Below are 23,886 nucleotides of genomic sequence, written 5' to 3'. Positions count from 1 at the left end.
GGGGGGAGGGGAGGCCGGCCTCGAGCATGGGGTATTACCTGGTGAAGTAGGTGGTAGCGTTGGCTTCTGTGTCCTGAGGTCTCAGAGCATCATACACGTATTTGAGGTCCTCCAGGTCTGAGAGCTCGGGGATCCCACAGGACAACATCTAGAAGGAAAGCACAGATGGAAAGTGGGCATCTGTAAAACCAGAAATTCTTGCTCCTTCCCCCCATAAGGCAAGATTATCCGACAGCTAGGCTCTCTAACCCTTTAGGGGGTGGCACAGGAATGCTGTGGGCTGTGGCTAGAAGGCCACAGGAGTGAGGGGGGTGGCTGGGGCAGGAGGTCAGACACCGCAGATACCACTGTTTCCAGTAGTCTGGGCCCTGCCTTTATCTAGATCTCAGAGAAGTAGATTTCTAGAAATCCTTTGAAGCAAGACAGGGGAGTCTTAAATGTAAGAAGGAGGGGTTCAGAAAGGGATGGAGCTCCTCACCAGGCCCAGGAGGTTGAGGAAGAGGTGGGTGTGCTTGCGAATGAGGTTGTAGGCTTGGCAGCAAAGGTCAACAAAATCATGGAAGCGGCTGGAAGGCTTGTCACCCCCGTTGATGACATACGCCATATCCGAGGTGAAGACAAAGGGGGCACGGTCCCTGGGCCAAGGGGAACATACAGGTAGAAGGTCAGCCTGGAGGAGGAAGCCCCCACCTTGTGGGGTGCATCAGGGAATGGTTCCCCTCGTCACCTGTGGGAACCTGGAGAGATGGGGCTCCCCTAATTCTTCCCTTTTGCTTTTTCTACCTTAATCTCACAAGACCCCCAGAGACGTCCTTCACGGATTCCTTGTCTGTGCGTTATCAGTCATTTTTTTCCTGGAGAGCTAACCGTATTCCCTTTGGCTGTGCTCAGGGCTCATTCTCCTTTGCTCGGGCCTCAGCGGGGAGGGAGAAGAGCTGGTCCCCACCTTCTTCTGGAAGACCCTGCAGGGACTTGCCCTCTTTCTCAGGCTTCTCTCCTCTGAAGCCGTGCAGCCCAGGGGCTGGAGCACAGCCCCCTTCTGTGACAGGCCTGTGTTCCGCTCGGAACCACTTCCACGGACCTCCCCGGCCTCCACACGCGGCCTGGCTGCCGCAGACCCCTTACCGCTTGATGTTGCCGAACATCTGCGCGTGGCCCAGGAAGCGGCCGAAGTCTATGTGGAACATGTGGCCGGTGGTCTTCAGCATGATATTGTCATTGTGCCGGTCGCAGATGCCCAAGACGTACGTGGCCACGCAGCAGCCGGCGCACGAGTAGATGAAGTTCTCCACAGCCTGGGGGGGGACGGCAGGCAGATGGGAGGAGAGGACGGGAGGGACTCCAGGGGCCACGAACCCCAGCAGCACCTCCTACCAGCCAGGTCAGCCTTCATCGGGGACGGGTGTGCACCTCGGCCCCCCGCCCCCCGCCACAGACACCTCTCTCCTGTCTTATGGGCTGTGAGGAGGCAGAAGGCTGGTGTGTCTCTCTCCACCACTCTATCTGCCATTCATCTCCTTCTCCTACACCTTTCCTTCTTCTAGGGAAACTGGCTGGAAAGACAGTGAACTCGCCCGGGAGCCCCGACTTGAGCAGCCCCGACTGACGAGACCCTAATGGACAGGAAGACGGATGTTTACCACGTTCACAAGTTCCCAAATGCTTGTGACCGTCTCAACTCAAGCACGGCCCTGAGGCAGCCGACTTCCGGGTCCGTTCCTGACCCCACTTGGAATTCTCCAGGCTTCTCCCTGCCCCGTAGACATCTCCCATCCCCAGGGTTCTCGGTAGCAGCTAAGTGCTTATCTTAGCTGAGGCAGTTTCACACTCCTGTGGCGTGGGGTGGGGGCGGGTTTACACTTGAGAATCCGACATCTCTAGTTGGTAAACTGTGTGAGGGATATTTTTAAGTACAAAGCAGGAAGGTGGGGAGGGGCTAAGGGGTTAGAGCCACCTAATTTCATCTGGTCAACATCTGTCCCCTTATCTGTCTCTCTAAGAAATCCATAAAATGGAATTAGCAAATGGCTACCTTTCACCCGCAGAATCCTCTTTGCAAGGTTTATAGTAAGAATTCACGACTCACCAGCAGAGGGGAAAAACTGGCAGAGCCGACAAGGAATGTACAGATTTGAGAATGAGAGAAAGCTTCCCAGATAGAGACTGCATGCCGTCGCTGTCTCTCTCTGCAAATTTCTCCCCATCCTTCAGGGCGGGGAGTCCCAGGCCCTCCCAGCTCCCGACAGAGCCCCGACAGCCCCACGTGCCACCCCCATTCAGCCAGGGCTCACTCTTTTCTCTCCCCGGGGTCCAGGGGTCTTAGCTCCCAGCAGCTTCTTGGGCATCCACAAGGCCTGTGTCAAAACTAGCCACACGGAATCCCCCGCCCAGTCCCTTGTCTAATTAAATCAGCTAGCGAGTCCACAGGACTCTAAGAACAGAAAGTCTGCAAAGAGATCACAGAATGCACCTTCTGGAAGGAAAGGACTATTTCCAGGACAGGGAAATAGATGAATGAAAAGAAGCCGCTCAGTCAGGAGTACAACCCGTCACTTCCCGGTCGTGACCTTCATCTCCACCAACTTGTCTTCCTGCCATAGACATTCTTTCTACCTAGAATGTAACCTTTTTCTTCTCTTTTCTTTTTTTCTAAGATTTTATTCTGAAGTAATCTCTACACCCAATGTGGGGCTCGAACCCACAACCCCAAGGAACAATAGTTGTATGCGTGCTCTACCGACTGGCCTAGCCGGGTGGCCCTGCAGGGAATGCATGCTGTCTTGACTTACAGGAGCTCCGTGACTGTGGGTAAATGACTCTGGTCTCATCATCTAAGTTAGGCGGAGTGTTAGCTGCCACAAGTCTCGCCAGACCAAGGGAGCTCTCCTGATTTAAGGGGTTTTTACTTGAGGGATGTGGGCAACTCTCTTTGCTCAGGAAGTGGCCAGGAGACGGATGGTTCTAGTTCTTTCCTACTGGAAGTCAGCGGAAGAAACCACCAGCGCTACTCTAGCAGAAAGCCAAGACGAGCTGACAGGCTGGCTTTGGAAGGCTGACATTAAACACAAAGACACAGACCAATGTCTCTATGCGTTCTTGTCATGCATCCTTCTACCATGTTTATTATGACTTTTTATTACATTGGCCGGAAGACATTAAGTCCAGCGCCAAGCACAGTTCCTCTGTGTGGTGGCCATGTCAGACCTGAAGAATACACGTTAGTGGGGTAGAGGGGCGGGAGGAAAGAATCCATATTACTCCTCTCCAAGGGTAGAGAGCCTCGCGATTGGCAATGTAGAGAGGGTGGGTTTTGAGGGATGGGGAAGGGAATACCTGGCTTTCCAGGCAGAAGGAACACTATCATCTTAAAGGTATTAGGAAAATAGGACTCTCCTAGGCTGGGGAGTAAGTTATCATTAAGAGGGGAGGTGCGGTGGACGGGACTGCAGGGGTAGGCGGGGCTGGATTACAAAAGGCTTTGTGTACCACGCTATGGACATTGGACCTATCTTTTAAGACACAGGGAGCCTTTGAAGAACCTACAGCAAAGGAGTGACAGGAGCGGTTTATACTTTATTGAAAAAGCAACCTCTGATTTCAAGCAGAGGATGGCAACAGAAGGAGAAGCATTCCAGTGGTTCAAGGACAGCAGATAGCTGAAAGGAATGGAAAGAAGAGAGAAGATGTGAGAGATGCTGGGAGAGAAGAATCAACAGGGCTTGGTATAGCAGAGGCGAGCCAGAAGGAACCATCGAGAGGACTCACGGCTCTGTCTTGGGTGACAACACAGAGGCTCACACCACTTACGGGTAGGAAACACACAAAAAGGGGCTTCAAGAAAAGGGGAGACAGAAAGCTCGGGTTTGTCTCTACTGAGTTTGAGGTATGGGTGAAGTTCAAGGAGAGACCTCCAGCAAGCAGGTGGCTTGGAGCACAGAGCTCGAGGGAGAGAGGAGGGAATGGCTTTGGAACACATCAGCAAGCGGGTGGTACTTAAAGTGTTAAGAGCTGAGGAGCAGGCACAAGAATACAAAGAGAGCACAGCAGGCCAGGAATTAAATCCTGGTGATCGCTAATGTTTAAGGCCATCTAGGATCCCCTAATTAGATGTTCACTGAACAAACATTCTGATTATGATTCGGCCATCCATATCGGTTTCCCCTCCGGGATTAAAATGCACTCATCAATACATATTAGTGTCGAGGTCCCTTGGAAGTTCGATTATATAAATGGGCATCCTGGCTTACAGTCCATCTCTTACAAGTTGGGGATTATGACTGGTTCCCTCACCGTGAAATTGTGGACCAGCCACGGACCACAGAAGGCCACCAAGGCCCTACCACCTAGGAAGGTTTCACCGAAGTAACAGGCCAGCCTCCCCTTCTATGACCTCTGTCTCCTATCCAGCCTTCATCCTGGCTCTCACTTATTTATAGCCTTGGCCCAAACCAGCTCCGTACACCTGAGTGAATCTTAATTCACATGGTGAAAAGTACCACTGAAACCCTCTGAGGGCCCAGGAGGAACTGAACAGAAGCCACGATTAGGAGATCCAGGCAGTTTCTCAAACGCTGCCCCCACCCCTCCTGCTCCCAAAACTTCATCTGCCAGGGGAACCTGACGGAGGTTTCCCAGCTGGACACCAGCAGATTTTCTCAGTCTGCTTACCATGGTCATTTGACCCAAACCCTAGCTATGCGGAGGCACCTGTCAGCCAAGCAGGTTTCTTTCCTCCCCACACAGCTGAGCTGTCTCCTCTGTGCCCATGCAGGCCTTGTGTTCTCACAGCCATGTGCCCGAGTCAGCCGCCCCCCGCCCCCCAGCCGTGCCTCCCAATCCCCAATCCTACCTTCTCGTACTCGTCCTCCCCGGGGTTGTGCTTCTGCAGCCAGTCTGCCAGGGGTCGGTCCTTGAAGGAGCCGGTCACCCCGTGCTCCACCTGGATTTTCCGCAGCGTCTCGGCATTGGGGATCATCTCCACCATCCCTGTGAGAGGGGTTGTTGGTGGGGCGCTCCTGAGCAGAGGCAAGGGGACTATGGGGAGGCAGCTACGGGAGCCTTGCGGGACGCTTCCCTATAAATGAAGCCCGAGGATATTCGGACAAAGTCTGATAATCAGGGGAAAAGGACAGCAGAAGGAGGAATACCATTCCCAAGCCTCATATTCCACGCTGGGACACTGCGGGGCCCTTTGGTCTCCCTAGTTCATTGCTGCTGTTCCTCTTTTGTTTCTGACTTTTACTGTTGGAATTTTCAGACACATATATGTGCGTGTGTGTGCATATGTATATATATATATGAACACTGTTCATGAATAATTATTCATATATGTGTATGAACATTTCTTTTTTTTTTATATAATATTTTATTTCTTTGACAGAGAGAAATCACAAGCAGGCAGAGAGGCAGGCAGAGAGAGAGGAGGAAGCAGGCTCCCTGCGGAGCAAAGAGCCCGATGCGGGGCTCGATCCCAGGACACTGAGATCATGACCTGAGCAGAAGGCAGAGACTTTAACCCACTGAGCCACCCAGGCGCCCCTGTATGAACATTTCTTAAAAGATTTTATTGATTTATTTGACAGAGAGAAATGAGCACAAGCAGCAGGAGAGGCAGGGAGAGGGAGAGGGAGGAGCAGGCTTCCTGCTGAGCAGAGAGCCTGACTCCGGGCTGGATCCTAGGACCCTGGGATCATGACCTGAGCCAACGGCAGACGCTCAACCGAGCCACCCAGGCAGCCCTGTATAAACATTTTATACGTGTACACACACCCACACACACACACGTATATGAATAAAGAGAATGGGATCATGAATTCACACCTAACCATCAACCCATTTCATTTCCTTGCTTTTGTTTTTAATCTCTTTTACGACGTCCGCGTATCACTCCGTTTCAACAATTGTCAACATTTTACTGATCTTCTTTTACCTATTTCACTCAGCCAACCGTTTTTTTCCCTTCTTCCTGGAGTACCTTTTTTCTTTTTTCAAGTAAACTTTGAATCCAGTGTGGGGCTTGAACTCACAACCCTGAGTCACAAGCTCTACCGACTAAGCCAGCCAGGTACCCCCTTACAAATCCCAGACACGTCATTTCACTCATAAATATTTCAAGTACAACTAACAAGGACATAACCACCAAGGCCATTAGCACATCCCAAAAATTAACAATCATTCTTTAACCCAGTGTAAACTTACATTTCCCCCTATGGTCTCAAAATAATACCTTTTCACAGCTGGTTGGTTTGAATCAGTACCCGAAGTCTACACAGCACGTCTGGTGGTTACGTCACCAAGTCTGTTCTACTTTATTCCAGGTCCCCTCTCTCTGCTCTACCTTCCCTTTTTTTAATGCCCTCCCACAGCTTCTACGGCAACAACCTTGCCAGTTTTGTTTTTCTGGAGAAGCACAGATGGGGAAGGGGAGGCAGGCAGGGATAAGCCAAGGGGAGGCCTCCACGCCAGCTGCCCGCGCGCAGCACCCCACTCCCAGCTGACCTCTGCCCCGGCCCGTGGAGAAGCAGCGGAAGATGACCATGCGCATGTCCAGCCCCTCCTGGACCCAGATCTTGCTCATGATGCGAATCATCTGCAGGGTCAGCATATCCTGGCGAAGGTCGTCCCCGCACTGGATGGAGAAAGTGACCAGAGCTCGAGTTCATCGCCTCCTCTAGCTCCCAGATGCCCTGAGAGAGCCACCCAGGCCCACACGACGACAGGGGACTACTGCCCGGTTTTCCCACCTCCCCTCTCGGCTCACAGCGGGTCAAATGACCAGAGATGGACCAGCCCATCACGTCCGCCCCTGCGGCGTCCCGGCTCTTTCTTCAACCCCCACATCACCATCTGAACTGAACTGAGATTCCCGCTAGTCGAGACTTTTTCAAACGTGAGTGTTTATACCTTGGATCCGGAACCGACACACAGCCAGGGCACACATTACACGGTGGAATACACGTGTCTCCCATCCCCCGCTAGATTACATGCTCTCAGACTACAGTTTACTTCTCAGAACCATGGCTGTCTGCGTCGGACCGTAGGGATCACCTCATCCAAACTGCACCTGTTCTCTTAATTTCCTCTTCAACATTGCTGCTGGACAGCCATGTGGCCTCTGCTTGAATACTCTCAGGCACAAGCAGATCGCCACTGTATCCATCCATCGTTGGGACAGCCGCGCCTTCTAGAAAGCCCTCTGTATACCCCGCTGCCAGCTGCCTTGCTCTTCCTAGCCCACTGGGGCCACGCAGAATTAGGCTCTTGTCTTAGTCCCCTGGGGAGCAGGGGCTAATAGCAAGAGACCTGCCCTGGGGCTGCTCCTGCCACCCTGCTCCCCCTCCTCCCCTCCCCTCCTTCCCTCCCCTCTACCACCTTCATCATCCCACCAGGCTTGCAAAGTGGCCTCACCTTGAAGATGACACGGATGTTCTCGCCCAGTGGGTCCACATTTTGGAAGGACAGCTTCAGGGGGACGGCGTTGGAGTTGAAGTAGGAACAGTCCTGCCACAGGGGACAGGGTAGGGTAGTGACTGAGGGTCAGGAAGGAAAAGGGCCTCCGCACCGTGGGTCAAACTGCTGCTGCTGCTCCTGCTGGTCCTCCTGCTCCCAGTTTCTGCCAGATTCCCCGGGACTCCACACTGCTTCCTTCCCCCGCGCCAGTGTGTTACAGCCTCGGCCCCAGCAAGCGCTCTCTCATGCCTTCAGTGCATTCGGCATACTACCTAGTAGGACGTGACTCCCATCGACACCTCAGTCTACTCCTCTGGAAAATGGGGCTCCCAACAGGACCAAGTTTGTAAGAGTTGTGAGTGTAAGATGCGATCACCGGCATAAAGCACTCAGAAGACCATGGCACAGAGGCAGTGCTCGGCAGGCACAGAGGACAGCTGTGGTCATTATCACCAGCCTGGGTCCTGCCTCATTAGGGATGACACTTACCCAGCCCCGGACCCAATTCCTCTACCTTGTGCAGCTGTCAGGCAAAAGTCAGTACACACGAGGTCTGCAAAGAGCCCCGAATAGGTCTCTCTTCCTCCTCTTAATAATCAGGGTGAGAGGACCTCGCCTCCACTGAGCCTTCCCTGCCCCGAGAACCCCAAACCCACCAATCACTCACCCTGGGCACGATGCCCTTAACCAGCAGACTAGGGCTGAGTGGCAGGCGACAGGAGCCAATCAGGGTAAAGAACTGCCTCACCTCCTCCAGGCCCGTGCGGAGGATCCCCTGAGAGGAAGGGGGGAGGAAGAGTAGGGGTGAGGGGTGCCCCTAAGCTCTACTGAGTACCTCTCAGTACTGAGGCCTCTCCCAGAGCTGGGCGCCCAGGAGTGGCTGGGATGAAAACCACCATCGGAGAAGTGTGGGCAACCTCCAGGAGACCAAGAGGAAGGAAAAAGTTCCCGGGCCTGGGGTGTCGTGCCCAGGACAGTGCGTGGGCAGCAAGCCTGGACAGCTTACAGAGGTGAGGCAGGGGACACCCCAGTGAACTGGGAGAGCAGGGGCATCTCAGGGGGCAGTGCTGCTCAGGCCATTGCCAAGAAAAGTCAACAGCCTGAACTTCAAATTCTCCCAAACTTTTTTTTGACAGAATGAGAGTGAGCACAGGAGGGGCAGGCAGAGGGAGAGGAAGAAGCATGCTCCTCACTGAGCAGGGAACCCAATGTGGGACTCAATCCCAGGACCCTGGGATCATGACCTGAGCTGAAGGCAGACGCATAAAGGTCTGAGCCACCCAGGCACTCTCTCCCATTTTTTTTTTTAAGATTGTATTTACTTATTTGAGACAGAGGGCATGAGCTGTGGGGGTGTGTGGGAGAGGGGCAGAGGGAGAAGCAGGCTCTCAGAGCAGGGAGCCTAACACGGGACTCGATCTCAGGACCTCAGGACCATAACCTGAGCTGAAGACCAGACACCTCACCGACTGAGCCCCCCAGGCGCCCCCAAATTTTTGCAATGTTTAAGTGTTAGTAACCAGGAACACTGTTGGCCTAATGTGGCCTGGTGGCATGAACAGACAAACGTCCCCGCTCTGGGTAACAGCAGCCCGAGCTACGGCTCCCAGTAGGACTGAATTTCAGCCCACGCTTGCCCTCTCTGGCTGGGTGCTATTCTGCAATGAAACAACTCATACAAATACTCTTAGCCTTTAAAGCGAACAGTTAAATAAAAACTGTAACACTGTGCAGGCCAACCAAAACACATCCATGGGCTGTATCCAGCTTGCAGACTGTCACCCTGTGGCCTGTAAGTTAGAGACAGAGTCCCCTCCTTCTTGTCCTTAAATCAGATATGGCCAAGTGCCATCCTGCCAGTGAGAACATGGGAGGTTTTTTGTTTTTTTTTTAAGATTTTTATTTATTTATTTGACAGACAGAGATCATAAGTAGGCAGAGAGGCAGGCAGAGAGAGAGAGTAGGAAGCAGGCTCCCACTGAGAAGAGAGCCCGATGCGGGGCTCGATCCCAGGACCCTGGGATCACGACCTGAGCTGAAGGCAGAGGCTTTAACCCACTGAGCCACCCAGGTGGCCCGAGAACATGGGAGGTTTTTTTTTTTTTTTTTTTTTTTAAAGATTTTTTTTTTATTTATTTATTTGACAGAGAGAGAGATTACAAGTAGGCAGAGAGGCAGACAGAGAGAGAGGAGGAAGCAGGCTCCCCGCGGAGCAGAGAGCCCGATGCGGGGCTCGATCCCAGGACCCTGAGATCATGACCTGAGCCGAAGGCAGCGGCTTAATCCACTGAGCCACCCAGGCGCCCCAACATGGGAGGTTTTAACGGCTGGTTACAAAAGCCCAGGACTGGGCGTCTGGGTGGCTCAGTCTTTAAGGCTTCAGCTCTATCCCAGGACCCCTACCTTCAGCTTGAGTCATGATCCCGGGGTCCTGGGATGGAGGCCCGCATCGGGCTCCCTGCTTGGCGGGAGGCCTGCTTCTCCCTCTCCCCCTGCTTGTGTTCCTGCTCTTGCTATGAATGTCAAATGAATAAATAAAATCTTGGAAAAAAAAAAAAAAAAAAAAAAAAAAAAGCCTGGGCCCAAAATGGGTAGAGACGGCCTTGCCCTCCTCACCTGGCGTGCCGAAGGCGCAGCTTCTCGGACCTGCTGGGCCAGCTTGGCCAGGGTACTGACGAGCCAGCACTGGCGGTTAAACTCCTCTCTCAGCCCCTTGCCACAGCAGCACAGCAAGGCTGCCAGCAGGTACTGGTAGCGGATGCTGAACTGAGAATCTTTGAGGCCGTCCTTCAGGAGCCTGCAAGGCAAAGGGTGAGGGGTGGAGGGGGTCCGGACACTTGGGATCACCCGCAAGGATGTGCGCAATGGCGGGGAGGAGTCAGACACCGCTCTACCTCCCTGGGAAACCCACCCCGAGCCTGAGAGGGAAAGATAAGACTCTGTACGCGTAACTCACACAGAGCTGTTCAACCGGACCACCCGTCTGTGCCCACTCTGCCTAATTAGAGCTCAAAGCCCCTCTGCGGCTCCTATTTCTGCCACGGATGGATGGAGAGGAGGGCCAGCAATGATCCACACGGTCCCCTGAGGACCCAGCCCCCTGGGGAGAACCAGTGCTAGCCCACAGCCACACGGCGAGGCAGCGACGTCCCGGCACCCCGACGACTGAGCTCCCCACCCTCGCACACCGAAGAGTAAAACACTCCTGCGCCCAGGACGCACATCTGCCTCCCACCTCTCCACATGCGGCTCACCAGAAGAAGTAGTGCGTCACCCTCAAGTCTGAGACGGCTCGTTTCAGGAGGAAGCGCACCAAGGGGCTGTCCAGGTAACACTCGTACTTCAGGGCCTGTTTAGGGGAAAGGGATCAGGAGGCTTTATGGCCTGCCCGCCATCTACACCTGCCACTATCCCGCCGGGGCCCCTGGGTTCCCCAAGGAGGACGCACACGGGCTTGGGGCCAGGGGAGGTCCGCTCACCTGCACGAGCTGAGGCAAGTAGTCGAGGAGCTCAGCGTCCGACAGCGAGCCAATCCACTGGACGGCCATCCGTCGTACCTCCTGGTCCGGGAAACTGTAAAACAGAGCCCCAGCCCCTGATGGCCCGGCTGCAGGCTCTGTGGCCCAGGAGCAAGCCGGCACCCGCACGGCTGGGCCTCAGACACACTGGAGAAAAGGCAACGTCCCTCAGAATCTGCCCAAGCCACTAGAAGAATCCTGAGCGCCTTGTCTGGAGAGCAAGCCTTGAGAATGGCCCTGTCCCCTGGTCAGAGCAGGCATGGGGCCACAGAGGAACAGGACGGTGACCACTTCCATTCCTTGTAGGATTTAAAGAAAACTGGATGGCGTCTTCAACCCTGTTCCTGAAAATCTTTTCCTCAACTCCCACTGTGCTAGAAATTCCCATCACCGAAGAACCCTTATGTGGATTAAAGCACGATGGTACCATCCTTTGGTGCAAAGCCAGCCAGATGAAGAACAGAAAACCATGGAGTTTTACATAAGCCAGTACCCCATGGCAGAGGTTACTGAACAGAGATGAGCAAAAACAGGGTCTCAAAAAGTCCTAAAGGCAAGACACATGGATCGGGTACAGTTTAATAACCAAGAGCAGCAAAAAAAGAAGCCAGGAATACTGGGTACCATCTGGAAAAGGCAGCCTGAGGGTCTGAAACCAGGAGGAGCATGTTCCCGGAGAACACTTCCGAAGGAAAGAGGGAAGAGAGGACTGTGAAAGTCAGACAAAGTGGTAAAGTTTGGGTCACCCAGGGCTGTGCACGTGTCAAGACTCAGCCGACATCCAGGTAAGGCTTAGGCCTTTCTGATTTTGGAATTTTGCCTCTCAAGAACAAACCAACAAACGTCGAGTTCTAGTTAATGACATACATACACCGAAGTATTTAGAGGGAGCTGTGATGTCTGCAACTTACACTGAAATGTACTAAAAAACAGTAAGATGGACTGATGGTTGGATGAAGGGATATACACACAAGAAAGCAAATCCAGCAAATAGTGAAAATGGTTGGGATCTAGGTAAATGGGTCCATGGATGCTCCCTGTAAAATTTTTGGTTCTGTAGTACGCTTAGAAAATGTTCCCAACGTCACACCACAGGGAAAGGAGACAAAGAAAAAGCAAAAAAAGACGTGAAGACACCGTGAATTTCCTAGCCCACTTTACCACTTCCCCAGGATTGGCTCAGGCTAGCGGTGGGCAGTGCCAAGCCCTGGCTCCGGGAAGGACTCACGGTCAAGGAAAGGTGGGTGTTAATAACTCACGTGGCATGCAGGAGCCCCAGGGCATCCTGGTGGTTCATGTGGGTCCACTGCTTCAGGAGAGCATAGATGTCGGGCAGGCAAGCCCACTCCCAGCTGGGGGCGCTGGCGAGCACCAGGGGCAGGGAGCTCACCTCCAAATGGCAATAGTATCGCTTCTCCCACAGGCGCTTCTTGTCAGCGTCCGTGAGCCTGCGGATGCGGGGAGGCCAGAGACAGCACGGTCAGCCACGGGGAAGGGTACTGACTCTCCACGAGAATGCCACACGTTCTCCAGCTTAGTGGTTCCCAGGCTTTGCTGCACATCGCAATCACCTGGGGAGGTTTATAAAGTCCGTGTGCCTGGGCCGCGCCAACACCTGCGGAGTCAGAACGTCTGTGGAAACCAGGCATCGGTATTTTCAAAAGATCCCCAGGTGACTGCAGCGTGTGAAGCAAGGTTTTGGGGCACCAGAGCCTAAGTCTCATCTTTAGTCCTGACATCTCAGGACCTCTCCGACTGAGGCCGAATGCACAGGTCATGGGCACCCCGCAATCGGCCACCCCTCCTGCGGATGCCCTTAGAGCGCCACTCCCAAGAGGAGCCACCAGAGGGCAGTGCTCCCCCCATGTCCGGGTCTGGAGGGTTGAGAAGCCTCTGGGGCTTCCCGGGGCCAGCTGGAGGGTCTATAGAAGCCACAACTAATTAAGCCTTGCCAGAGATCAGGTGTCTAATGGGAGAAGGGAGCCGAGGGGCTAATGAAGCAAGGGGTCCGCAGAGGAGTGGGGGCGGGGGGAATCTGTCGTCACTCAGCTACTTTGACTCCTTGGGTGGGATATGAGGGAGAGATGAGCCCCATCTCCCCTGCTCCCGCCCCCCATACACACAGGCATGCACACGCGCTTGCAGCATAGGGCCACGCAGTGAAGGAGCCAGAGAGGTATACAGGGAGAGCAGGCGGGGCAGGAGCCCCCATCCCACCTGCTCCTCGAGCTCCCTGCTCCCCGCTCCTCACCCCTCCCCCTCCAATCCTGGTGAGAGAAGCCGCCCCAAGGATGACATCAGCTTGGACTCGCTTCCCCTTGAGAGCTGCCAGCCTGCCCTGACACCTGATCCTTTTTGGAAAGTGACGGGGCCAGAGAAACGCAAAGGCTGTGGGTGTGGAAGGGGCAGGAGGTGGGGGCAGGGAGGTGAGGATAGGAGTCAGCTGCCCCCATGGATAGCAAGGAGGAGACAACATATCTTGGGGGATGGATGGGGCAAAGCTCTGGGCCTCTGGCAAGCTGAATCTGGACCAGGTCCCCATTGTGCAGACGGGCATTCCGAGATCCAGTCTCCTAGCCCCGACCTCTCCACTTTGCCTAGTGTCAGCTCAGGAAAAGCAGCCTGGAGGCTGCCCACCCCCCCACCCCACCCCCAACGCGGAGCCCTCTCTCCACTGCAGGCGGACAGGACCTGGAGCTGGCAGGGGAGAGGTCAGACAGAACAGGGCCAGAGCCACACGTGGGGGAGGCCCCGGGCCTCACCAGTACAAGGACTCCTTCCGCATGATGTTCTTAAGCACACGTTGGTCTTCTTCCCGGAGGCTGCCAAACACATAGCGGGGACTGAACTTGTCTCCAGGGGGGCTGGTGAACTTGATGTCAAAGGCTGAGGTGGGGAAGTCAATCTGGAGGATGGTGTCCCAGACAAGGGGAGAGAAGACAGACAGGTGAGTGAGAAGGTGAGCCGCCACCTTCCCGGCTCTCCAGGGCCTCAGTCTCAGGTGTTCTCCCTCCTTTCCTCCCTCCCTCCTTCCCTCCTTCCCTCCCTCCCCTGCAGGTTGCTTGTAAAATAACTCCGCTGGACTTGGTGCGGACTTGGGACTTTGGGGAAAGCCTCTTCCAGTTGTCACTTCCAGCACAAAATGAGAAGGAAACAGAGGGAGAGAGGAACAGGAAAGTGAGAAAGAGGCTGGGCAGAGATGCAGCCAAGTGGGGAAGGGCGCGCGGCCCCAGGCCAGAACTTTGAACAGAAGTGTCAGCAGGCTGAACCCCTGAGAGCCTCCAAGCTGAGGCCAGGGAGCCTTCAGGGCGGCCCTGGAAAGCACTGCTGCCTGATGGGAAGCAGGACCACATGCCAGGGGAGAGCCCTACCAATTCTCAACCCTGTGCCCCCGGCTCCCCTAGCTCTATGCCACCCCACGTTCATCCTCCTAAACTGGGTATTGGAGTGGAGTGGGTCCTACGTTCCCACAATCAACAAATGTTCAGTGGGAAGTTGCCAAGCAATGTTCTAGGTCCTGGGCTTTGAGTCTGGTTAATTAAGGGAGACAAAAACGCCTGCCTCTGGAGCCTTCATTCTGTGTTATTCTATTTCATGCTCTAGCTACTTTCATATCCCAGATTCCATACCAGAGCATGCCATGATCTATAGGAAAGGGGAGCCAGAAACCAGTAACTAGACCTTGGGATTGACCAACTCCTCCTCCTCTCCCCAGGCAGGGAGTCCACTCCGGGAGAGCACTGAGTGGCTACACGGTGGCGGGGGTGGGGGGGGGGGCTTCCCCTCAGGCCCCAAAAGGGGACAGCTCAGCCTTTATCTAACTCAGTCATGTGCGGACCCAATACAAAGGACTCCAAGTTGCTGGGCCCCCAGACAAGGGTGCAGGTGCTCAGGCCCTGCCTTCGGCCTCCTTGAGATGGAAGGTAACCTCCAGGAGATGGCGCACATTCCACAGACTCACCCTCCCACTCCAGGTCTAACCAAAGTCATTCTGGTTGCTTCTATCACATCCGTGCACTGTGCCCAACATGCCAGCGCTTTGTCTTACCTCCTAGCCCAAACCTCCAGGCAGAAAACTCAGAGCTGCCTCTTGGGCAGCCCTGTACAGTGGGCAGGAGGGAGAGTCCTAGGCCCGAGGTCTCACCTGCAGGATGACGCTATCTGGCTGGTGGAAATTAGGTGCGCTCCAACGGGCGCTGGGGCTTTCCTGTGTTGCTGGCCATAAACCCAGAAGCTTCCGACCACAGGTCAGGACTCTAAGGAGAATGGAGGGGAGAGGAATGAGCCAACCAACACAATGGCTAAGGAGATGGTTTTCCTCCTGCTCCCCCATCCAAAAATTGGCCTTTGAAGCCACCATCCACCTCTGTCATTCTTCTCTTAGACCACAGGCTCTTCCTTCTTCTAGGTCCTATAAAAGCACACCCCCTCCAGGAAGCCTCTGGATGACCTGGCGGTGGGGATGCCCCACGAGGCAGAGAGGTGGACTAGATGACCTCTAAAGCCCTTCCAGTGATGGGGCCAGAGGACACGTTACCCGAGCACTCTGTTTCACACACCCCACCGCCCTCCTTCTGCCCAGAAGCTCTTGGTCACATCAGTTGTTCTGGTCTCTACTTCTGTGCCTTGGTCCCCCGGCTAGGGCCCTCCGCACTAGTGATGAGCGGGGTGATGAGCCCCACACGGTTAACCCTCCCAAGGGGCACTGGCCAGTGCAGCACCCAGGCCCCTCTGTCCCCCTCCTTCCCTTCCGAGGCCAAGAAGCTGCTGGCGTGGGAGCCACATACTGCCTGAAGTTGAACAGTGGGGTAGTGACCCAGCCAAGGGCTTCTGGCAAACGCCGCTGCTTATTGGCCTCCGAGGAGCTCCCAGGCAGGGGGATGGGCAGAGCGTAGAGCGTGGCGCACAGCAGGGTCTCCCGAGGCAGCCGGTTCACCTGTATCGGGAAGCAGATCCTGGGGAGGACAGGAAACCAAATCAGGCGGTGCCGCCCTTGCGGAGGCAAGGGACAGGTGGCCCGGGAAGCTGAGCGGAGCCTGAGAACTTGACCTGCCTCTCGGGATATCAGATGTGCTCCCCAGGGAAGCCTGGAACCAGGACAGGTCACAACCTCCGCTGGACACTTCCAGAAGTACACTGTGCTGTTTGTGCAGCCTTTCCGCAGAGCGCGCCTAACATCCTGATTTGGAGGCCACCCCGTGGTGACCAGACAGAACCTGGGCAGCCAGAGCCATCTCAGAGTTCAGGTGACCTCAGGTCCCATAGTTAAGCCACACACCCCGTTTCAGGATTTCTGCAGAGGGTCCCTAAGAAGCTGCTCCTCTTGACAATCCTTATCCCTTCCCTCATCCCCAGGCTAAAAACACCGGGAGAAAGAAGCAGCCAAGAAGCAGGCGAGGAGGGAGAAGCAGCACAGTGTTCCTTGCTCTCGGGCCACCCTCCCCCAATAGTCCTCCCACCTGCCTGTCCTCTCCTGTCCCCTACTTTGCCCAACCCCCCAGGGCACAACACGGTTTGTTCTGACCCCGAAACATTTTCAAAGCCAAAGGGACAAAGAGAAGGGGCTTCCCAAAGTTCCTGGGAGGGAGAGCAAGCAAACTTGCAGAATTGAGACACGTAAGCCTTGCCACTACCCAAGTCCAGATGTGTTCTCCCCGGCCTCCTCTGCCAGGATCACTCCCAGCCACTCCCTCCAAGTTCAGGATAAGGAGCTGGGGTGGAGTGAGGAGAAGGGAGGAGGGGAGCACTGGAAAGCCCAAGGGAGGACCCACATTACCTTTTGGGGAAGCTGTCCCTGGGCCAAAGTCCACACTGTCACACCCTCCTGGCCAGCCCAGGGCAGTTTCTACGCCAGAGGACACAGAGGCAGGGAGGCCACCCCCAAGGTTCGCAGGAGTTCTGACCAAGCAGCCTCCCTCCACCGGTGCCCCTCACTCCTGCAGGAACATCTCCACCTAAGTGAGGAAATCCCTCCCACCCGCCAGAGACTGGCAGAGCCCTGCTGTCCCAGCTGCCTGTACCCTGGGGGCCCATGGCTATAATTAGGGCCCCTCCACCAGCCAGCAGACATGCCAGCCAGGCTGGGGCTTGGCTAGGGGATGGCAGAGCCTAGCTGCTGGGCCTATTTTGAGAATTAGCTGATCCCGGCACCGCGGCAGCAGGACAGTCAGCTGACCCCACAGCAGAGTGGAAAGGGAGCTGGTGCTGACCCCTCTCTGTCAGCCGAGAAGAGGCTTCCTGCTGGGAAACTGGAGGTGAAGAGAACAGGAAGCCACAACCCCTAGAACCAGCCAGAATCCCCTTCTCCTCAGTTCTCGAGTCCTTCCAGCATTCCAAAACCTCTACCACCGACCATCATCCTGGGTCTGTCAGGATGACCAGCACATTGACTACAGACTGAACCTCCTCCATGCCTGGGAAACTGCTCTCCTTCCCTCTGCAGGCATTCCTCAACATCACATCACAAGGGTCACCTCCTCCAGGAAGGGCTCCTGGGATGTGCCGGTTCCAGTCCTGGTGTTGCTGTTCGAAACCTCAGAACTACGCACACCTCTGCACCAGGGTCCTCCTCCATGGAGAGTGGAACACAGCTTCACTTGTGTGATGTGTGTACCCACTGTGTGCTTTTTGCTAGGTGACGCTGAGGCTTCTGACCTGGAACTGGGCTACGCAAATAGGATTTGCATGCACAAATATCTCCCTGTACCCGTCACCGCGCCAGTCACTTGGAACAGGGAAACCGGAACGGAGAAGGCTCCCCCAGCTAAAAAGATGGCAACAAGGATGGAGAAGAAAGCATTTATCACGTGCTGGGTACTGAGCCCCACACTTGACTTGCAATGACCCTGAAGTCCTGAAACAGCCCTACATGTCAGGCCCTATTACTCCCCAAGGTTCCACCTACAGTTAGAAACCCTAAGCCCGCCCAAGCCTGTGCTTTGAACCCTACACTGTGTCTTCTCCCAGGTGCCTTGATCCTGACCATGAAGGTGCCAAGAGTCTCTGTGGGGCACAGGGATGGGGGACCACGGAGAGGAAATCTCCACGGGGCTCTAGGAAGAGACCAGCCCTTTGGGATTTGGGGCTGCACCTAAGACAGGGAGTAGAAAGAGACCCACAGAGCAGAAAGGCTGAGGAAGGGCAGGCCAGGCTGCCTCAGTGCCACGGAGAGTCTATGGGAAGAGGGGCTCGGGGCCAACGTTGTGGGGTCTGTCCAGGGCTGGAGCACTGGACAGCACGACCCCCTTGGTAGTGACAGTTAGCGAGACCACAGGAGCAGAAGGTGAACGTGAAACTCCAAAGCCATTGGAGGCGGCCATCCCGTGCCTCCAAGGAGTCTCTCCTGCTCCAGCAGTTGTCTGATGAAAGCTATCTGTACAGCTTTACTGCTCTGTAACTTACACAGGACAGGAGAAAGGCCCTGTCTCCCCAGCTGTCCATCTGTTAAATACCCCACCTCTCGCAATCTTTGTGCAGACTCTGCCTCGGCCTAGTTTGGCAAACTTGGCCTCCTCAAGGACCCCGCTCGGCCTCTAATCTGCACTCCAAACGCTGAAGTTCCAGTTCTGCTCTGCAAATAAGGACTCAGACACAGCTGGTCTGGGGCAGTGACGCTGGGGGCAGCAAACAAGGGGCTTTCTGGCAGGTTGCAGGGAGGGCAGGGCCCAGCACAGAGAGGGCACAGGGCGGGCACCCACCCACAGAGCCTCCCCCTCCCCTCTACGTGTGCTTGCCTCCATTTCCCTCCTTCTCTGCCTGGCTGACGTCTATCTTCCCAACAGCAAACTCTGGTCCATAAATGCCGTATGTTTCATACTTAGTATGTTTATATTCTATCTCACTGCAATGCCACAACGGCCTCTGAATTAAACAAATGGGCCCACTTTACAGTTTGGGGCACAGAGAGGCCAAAGAAAACATAGGACTAAAGACAGAGCTGGAAATAGAGGCTTATTCCTGTGGCTTCCAGCCCACTTTTCTTTCCTCTAGACAACCTGCCCTTTCCCATCTAGAAGGAAGAAAGTGCAGTCCCCTCTCCTTACTCGATGGATACTTTGGGAAGAAGGGAGAGGATGAGAATCCCCAGAGTAGTTAAACTGTTTAAAGGCGACAAGATCAAAATGATGAACTATTATGAAAGCTAACCACTAACTTTTATATGATCCTTTACCGTTTACAGACAGAGCCTCTGTGCATTAGAAACAGAACTTGTCCCCATCTAAGGGTTAGGGAAGGGAGACTCAAGGGGCGGAGGGCTTGCGTGGGTAGGTTTGTGGTGGAGCCTGGTTTATTGCAGGTGTGGGCACCTCTGCGGGGTCTGCAAGGGTAGCACTGGGGCGTGGGGGGAGGGCTTACTGCTGGTCCCAGATGATGAGGTGGAAAAGGTACTTGGAAAAGTGAGCCCTTCGGGTGTACAGGGGGCTGCAGAGTTCCTTCCCGCCATGGCTGAGGGAGCAGGAGAGGTAGAAATCTTCATAGCTGCAACAGAAAGAGGGGAAGGGCGCTCAGCTCCCGAACCCCATCATAGTCACCCAGCCTAGACCCAGCTCCGTTTCTCCTGCAAAGACAGACCTCCCTGGTTCCCTGGGGGCTAGAGCACGGGAGCCCAAGGGGGATCTGTGAAAGTTTCAGGAAAAGCAGCTGGATCTGGATCCCCCTACCCACTTTCAGGCCCCACGCGGGGCCCAGGGTTTTCCTCCCTTCTTTATTGGGGACCAGCCTACAGCCACCTCCTTACAGTAGGTGGGTGTCTGTGTGCGCATGCGCAAGCGGCAAGGGGTGGGGAGAGATGAAATCGACATATGCCCATGTGAATGCCAACACATGGGGGTCCCTGCGGCTCCTGACAGGTGCCTGACAGAAGAGGTCAGAGAAGGCCCTGGTTTCCCAGGCTGCCTCCTTTGTTCTCCGCCAATCGCCCAGAGGAATACATTAAGTGAGGAACAAAGAGTGAGGGGGAAGGGCGAAGTGGGGGGGTCCGGAAAGGGGAGGTGGAGCCAAATGCCTTTTCCCCCAGGCCCTGGATGCCAGGGACTAGGCAGAGGAGTTGGGGATTACCAAACGAAGGTCCCCCTCCACCCACCCCTGCAGGCCTAGGGAACTCCCAACAAAGGGTCATCTCCTACCTCCCCGCCCCCTCCCATTGTGCCTCTGCAGGGGAGTGCAGTCATTGGCCTTGGGGCATGCACTGGGTCTGGGAAGCTGCCATCTGTTGCAGTGTCTCCATCAGCTGGCCTGGGATGCGTGGGGGGCAGGGATGCCGATGCAACCAGCACTGAGGAGGCCTGGCAGGATCAGATGCAGGCAGACCTCCTGACTCTCCTTGGGATGTCCTGGTCCACAGTCCCCGTAAGGCACTTAGTTCCTCAGATCAAGGGGCACCACAATGCCACAGACCATCAACTCTGGACGGCGGGGTTGCGTGCAGACAGGGAGAAGCCATTGGAAAGTCAAACTCCGCTCCCTCTGCCTAGAGGACATTCAGCCCTGGGCTCACCTGGTAGCCCAGGTGATGGGGATGCGGTGGGTGGCATAGACAGTGAAGGCCAGGGGCCCGGTGAAATGGCAGGCCTCCTGGACCAGATCGTGCTTGCGGCTCCCGTGCACGGCCGTCTGGAAGTCCGCATCGAATGTGCTGCAGTACAGCTCCACCAGGTCCAAGATGGCGGCCGTCAGAGCTTCCACAACCTTCTCTGTGAAAGGAAGGGGTCAGAAGGAAAGGTTACAAGGCCTCAACGAGCCCCATCCTGTTGCCATGGCAGTGGTGGGGATGGTGTACCCCAGGGCAGGAGTCCCCAAATGCCAGTCGGTTTCCGGCAGCCATGATGAGGCTCACCCAGCCGTGATGAAATGAGGGAAAAAGAGCAGGATCCCGTCATGAGCTTCTCACAAAATGATACTCAATTATAAACATTCTTCTTATCTTTACATAGGGCTACTTATTTTGTGTTAAATGTCCTTTCTTTTGGGAAATAGTGGGAATGATCATTGTCAGTAACTTTAAAAGCCATTGCTTGGCAAAAGAAAAGCAGACGATTTCTATGTTGGTCCCTAAAATAATGCTTTGTTCAGGGCGCCTGGGTGGCTCAGTCAGCTAAGTATCTGCCTTCGGCGCAGGTCATGATACCAGGGTCGTGGGATCGAGACCCATGGCAGGCTACCTGCTCAGCCAGGAGTCTGCTTCTCCTTGTCCCTCTGCCAGCTGCTCCCCCTGTTTGTGCTCTCTCTCTCTCTCAAGTAAGTAAATAATCTCTAAAGTAAAATAAAATAAAATAACACGTTGTGGGGCAGATTATTAATTCATGGAATCCAAAAGATTGGGAATCACTGACCAAGAACCCCAGAAAGCAAAGTTCTGCTTGAAAGATTCACTCCTTACGGAAAATCCTTTATCACCTTCTCCCCAGGCCCATTCTGAGTTGGAAACACAGGCGTCATGAGCCTCATGGAGAATAATGACACCCCTACCCTAGTAAGTTTCCTCATCTGGAACCCAGGGCTAATTTTGCCTCACTACCCCCAGCCTCCCACGTACACCACCTCATCACCATCTCCCGGGGACACCACAGGAATAACTAGCAAAAATAATGAGAAAACATTTTATGGAAAGAAATGTGCTCTCCAGCTGGACACACACACACACACACACACACACACACACACACAGAAATGTGCTCTCCAGCTGGACACACACACACACACACACACACACACACACACACACACGGCAGACCTGGACCCATAAATCAAGGGGCCAGGGAGAAAAAGGAATCTGGGCAGAGACCTATTTTCCGTTGCCCCTGCTGAATAAAGACAAGAGAGTCGTTCCCTTACCTCGGTTTTCCCTCACAGCCAAAACAGTGGGATCCTATTGGGGGGAAAGGAGAGGAAGGGGAGCTTCAGGGCCATGGCCGTTTCCAACACAGCTGGAAGAAGGGCTTTCCGCAGCTGTGCTCATCTGGACCAGATGAAATGTGAGGAGGAGAGACTCCCCAGGGAAGACAGCGTCATGGTTTGCACCAGAGCCATATGTGATGGACAGAGTGAGCTAGACCAAGGTTAAAGCCGTGTCCACCCAAATGAGACCCTCCCACCCTCGGGCCACTCCAGCCCAGGTCATGGTGGCTATCTTGCTGGCCCTGTGTGTGCTGTACATGGCCGCCTCCCCCCGAACTGTGGAGTCACAGAGCCCCTGGCTCAGGGGAGGGTTTGGTTTTGCACCCTGCTGTGTATGCAAAGCACCAGGCAGTACCTCCGTGATGATGAATAAAGCCTTTGCCAGCCCCTGCCTGGGCTCCTGGCAATCAGGCCCAGGGCAGACCTTAGCCTGCCCCCATCCTCAGGAAGAGGGGACGCAAGAACTCTAGCAGTTAAATTCCAAACCTGGGGGCACCTGGGTGGCTCAGAGGGTTAAGCCTCTGCCTTCGGCTCAGGTCATGATCTCAGGGTCCTGGGATCGAGCCCTGCATCGGGCTCTCTGCTCTGCAGGGAGCCTGCTTCCCTCTCTCTCTGCCTGTCTCTCTGCCTACTTGTGATCTCTGTCTGTCAAATAAATAAAAACTTAAAAAAAAAAAAACCAAAACACAACTCCACACCTGCAAGATGCAGTGGAGAGAGGACCTTTCGAGCAAACGGACACCTCGTCACCCAGTTACTTGCGACTGCTGTTCTCCTTGTACCCCACACGAGCGCTCTGAATTCATTACCTTCTGAATTTTCGGCTGCATGCGGGAGGGGCAGGGAGGCAGCTGGTTGAGGGCGCTGGTTATCTCAGGGGTCTCCACAGCGGCCAGGGCATTGCAGATGGCTTTGACGGACTGGACCACCCTGTCGGCCTTCAGTGGGAAGTCCCCCTGTGGGAGGCAGCATAGCGAGGCTGGCAGGTGAGCCTCTCAGCCTCCAGCACCCACACTGTTGAGGGAAGGGGCTGGGAGGAGCTGGGGTTCATGACCCTCAGGAGGCAGAGTGGACTCCCATGCTTGATCTTCAAATATCCGGCATTAGGGAACCACCGCTCCTCTGGAATTAGATGAGCCAGGCCCAGGCTCCCAGGTCTTTTCCCTGAACCTCCTGATTCCCAGACTCCCTCTGGCAGCTACTGCACAAACACACACATCCCCCAAGACATGCAGTTTTAATAAAACCAGTCCACAGGGAATAGCAAGGAAGCCAGAGACCGTATTCAGGTCCGTTGCCTTATGCCACCTTACAACTCAGGACTGTCACCCAGACCTTCCCGGAGGATCTCCTCTCAGGACCACAGGCAGGCCACACCCCTACGTTCTCCTCTGTGCTCCGGCTCCTGCAGTTTGCTCCCCTGGAATCACTTCACGTGTCCTGTCCTGATCCCCGATGGAAGTTCAAATCACCGACCAGCAAAAATCCAGCCTCCTTCTCAGAACCCCCCACCCCACCCTGGCTAGTCTTCCTATCACTCTCCAGGAGCCTCTGATGAACTCATACCCACCCTGTTCTGTCTACTAATAGCCTTGTGTTACTTTTCCATCTTTCCAGCAGGAACCCAGGCTCCCTGAAAACCAAGACAATCCTTATGCTTCTCTACCCACAGCAGCAACGAAGGCAGAGCCAGGTTAGTACCCAAAAGGCGCTCGGACACCTTCCCCCTCATCCCAGTGAATGGGCGTGGAGCAGAGGCTGCTGGACAGCAGGCGTGGGGTACCATTCTGGGGGTGGGTAGAGGACTGAGCGAGACATAATGCTCAGCTCCCCCAAACGGAAGACTCCATGAGCACGGTAACTAGCTCCGCGAGATAGGGATTAGTTTTGAAGATCACTGTCCTTTTTTTTAGCTTCATGACATTTGGGGCAAATGTTTATTCTCATGATTTTGAGGCTTCAAACTCCATGAGAACCCAAGTGAGGAGAGTCCCAGCACTTGCCTACCTCTGGGACGTTCTAC

The 23,886-nt window shown here is 54.8% G+C and overlaps 1 protein-coding gene across 3 annotated transcripts in view; it reads right to left on the bottom strand.

Moving 5' to 3' along the window:
* PIK3C2B (phosphatidylinositol-4-phosphate 3-kinase catalytic subunit type 2 beta) overlaps nucleotides 1–23,886 on the bottom strand; it is a 66,433-nt gene that overhangs the window by 9,701 nt on the left and 32,846 nt on the right. For all 3 annotated transcript variants that reach the window (XM_045982094.1, XM_045982095.1, XM_045982096.1), the window contains exons 9-26: nucleotides 22,673–22,819; nucleotides 21,801–21,834; nucleotides 20,464–20,659; nucleotides 19,323–19,445; nucleotides 15,755–15,922; nucleotides 15,112–15,223; nucleotides 13,730–13,872; nucleotides 12,227–12,415; nucleotides 10,929–11,022; nucleotides 10,704–10,798; nucleotides 10,066–10,246; nucleotides 8,117–8,224; nucleotides 7,408–7,500; nucleotides 6,499–6,628; nucleotides 4,850–4,986; nucleotides 1,126–1,295; nucleotides 479–635; nucleotides 39–148 (exon numbers count right to left, since the gene is read on the bottom strand). In XM_045982094.1, coding sequence (XP_045838050.1) covers nucleotides 39–148; nucleotides 479–635; nucleotides 1,126–1,295; nucleotides 4,850–4,986; nucleotides 6,499–6,628; nucleotides 7,408–7,500; nucleotides 8,117–8,224; nucleotides 10,066–10,246; nucleotides 10,704–10,798; nucleotides 10,929–11,022; nucleotides 12,227–12,415; nucleotides 13,730–13,872; nucleotides 15,112–15,223; nucleotides 15,755–15,922; nucleotides 19,323–19,445; nucleotides 20,464–20,659; nucleotides 21,801–21,834; nucleotides 22,673–22,819 — 2,387 coding nt within the window. The remainder of the gene's footprint in view (nucleotides 1–38; nucleotides 149–478; nucleotides 636–1,125; nucleotides 1,296–4,849; nucleotides 4,987–6,498; nucleotides 6,629–7,407; nucleotides 7,501–8,116; nucleotides 8,225–10,065; nucleotides 10,247–10,703; nucleotides 10,799–10,928; nucleotides 11,023–12,226; nucleotides 12,416–13,729; nucleotides 13,873–15,111; nucleotides 15,224–15,754; nucleotides 15,923–19,322; nucleotides 19,446–20,463; nucleotides 20,660–21,800; nucleotides 21,835–22,672; nucleotides 22,820–23,886) is intronic.

Source organism: Meles meles, chromosome 17, assembly GCF_922984935.1.
Source record: "Meles meles chromosome 17, mMelMel3.1 paternal haplotype, whole genome shotgun sequence".
NCBI classification, from domain to species: Eukaryota; Metazoa; Chordata; class Mammalia; order Carnivora; family Mustelidae; genus Meles; species Meles meles.
The sequence above is the reverse complement of the archived record's forward strand: the minus strand, read 5'-3'. Positions and strand labels throughout refer to the sequence as shown.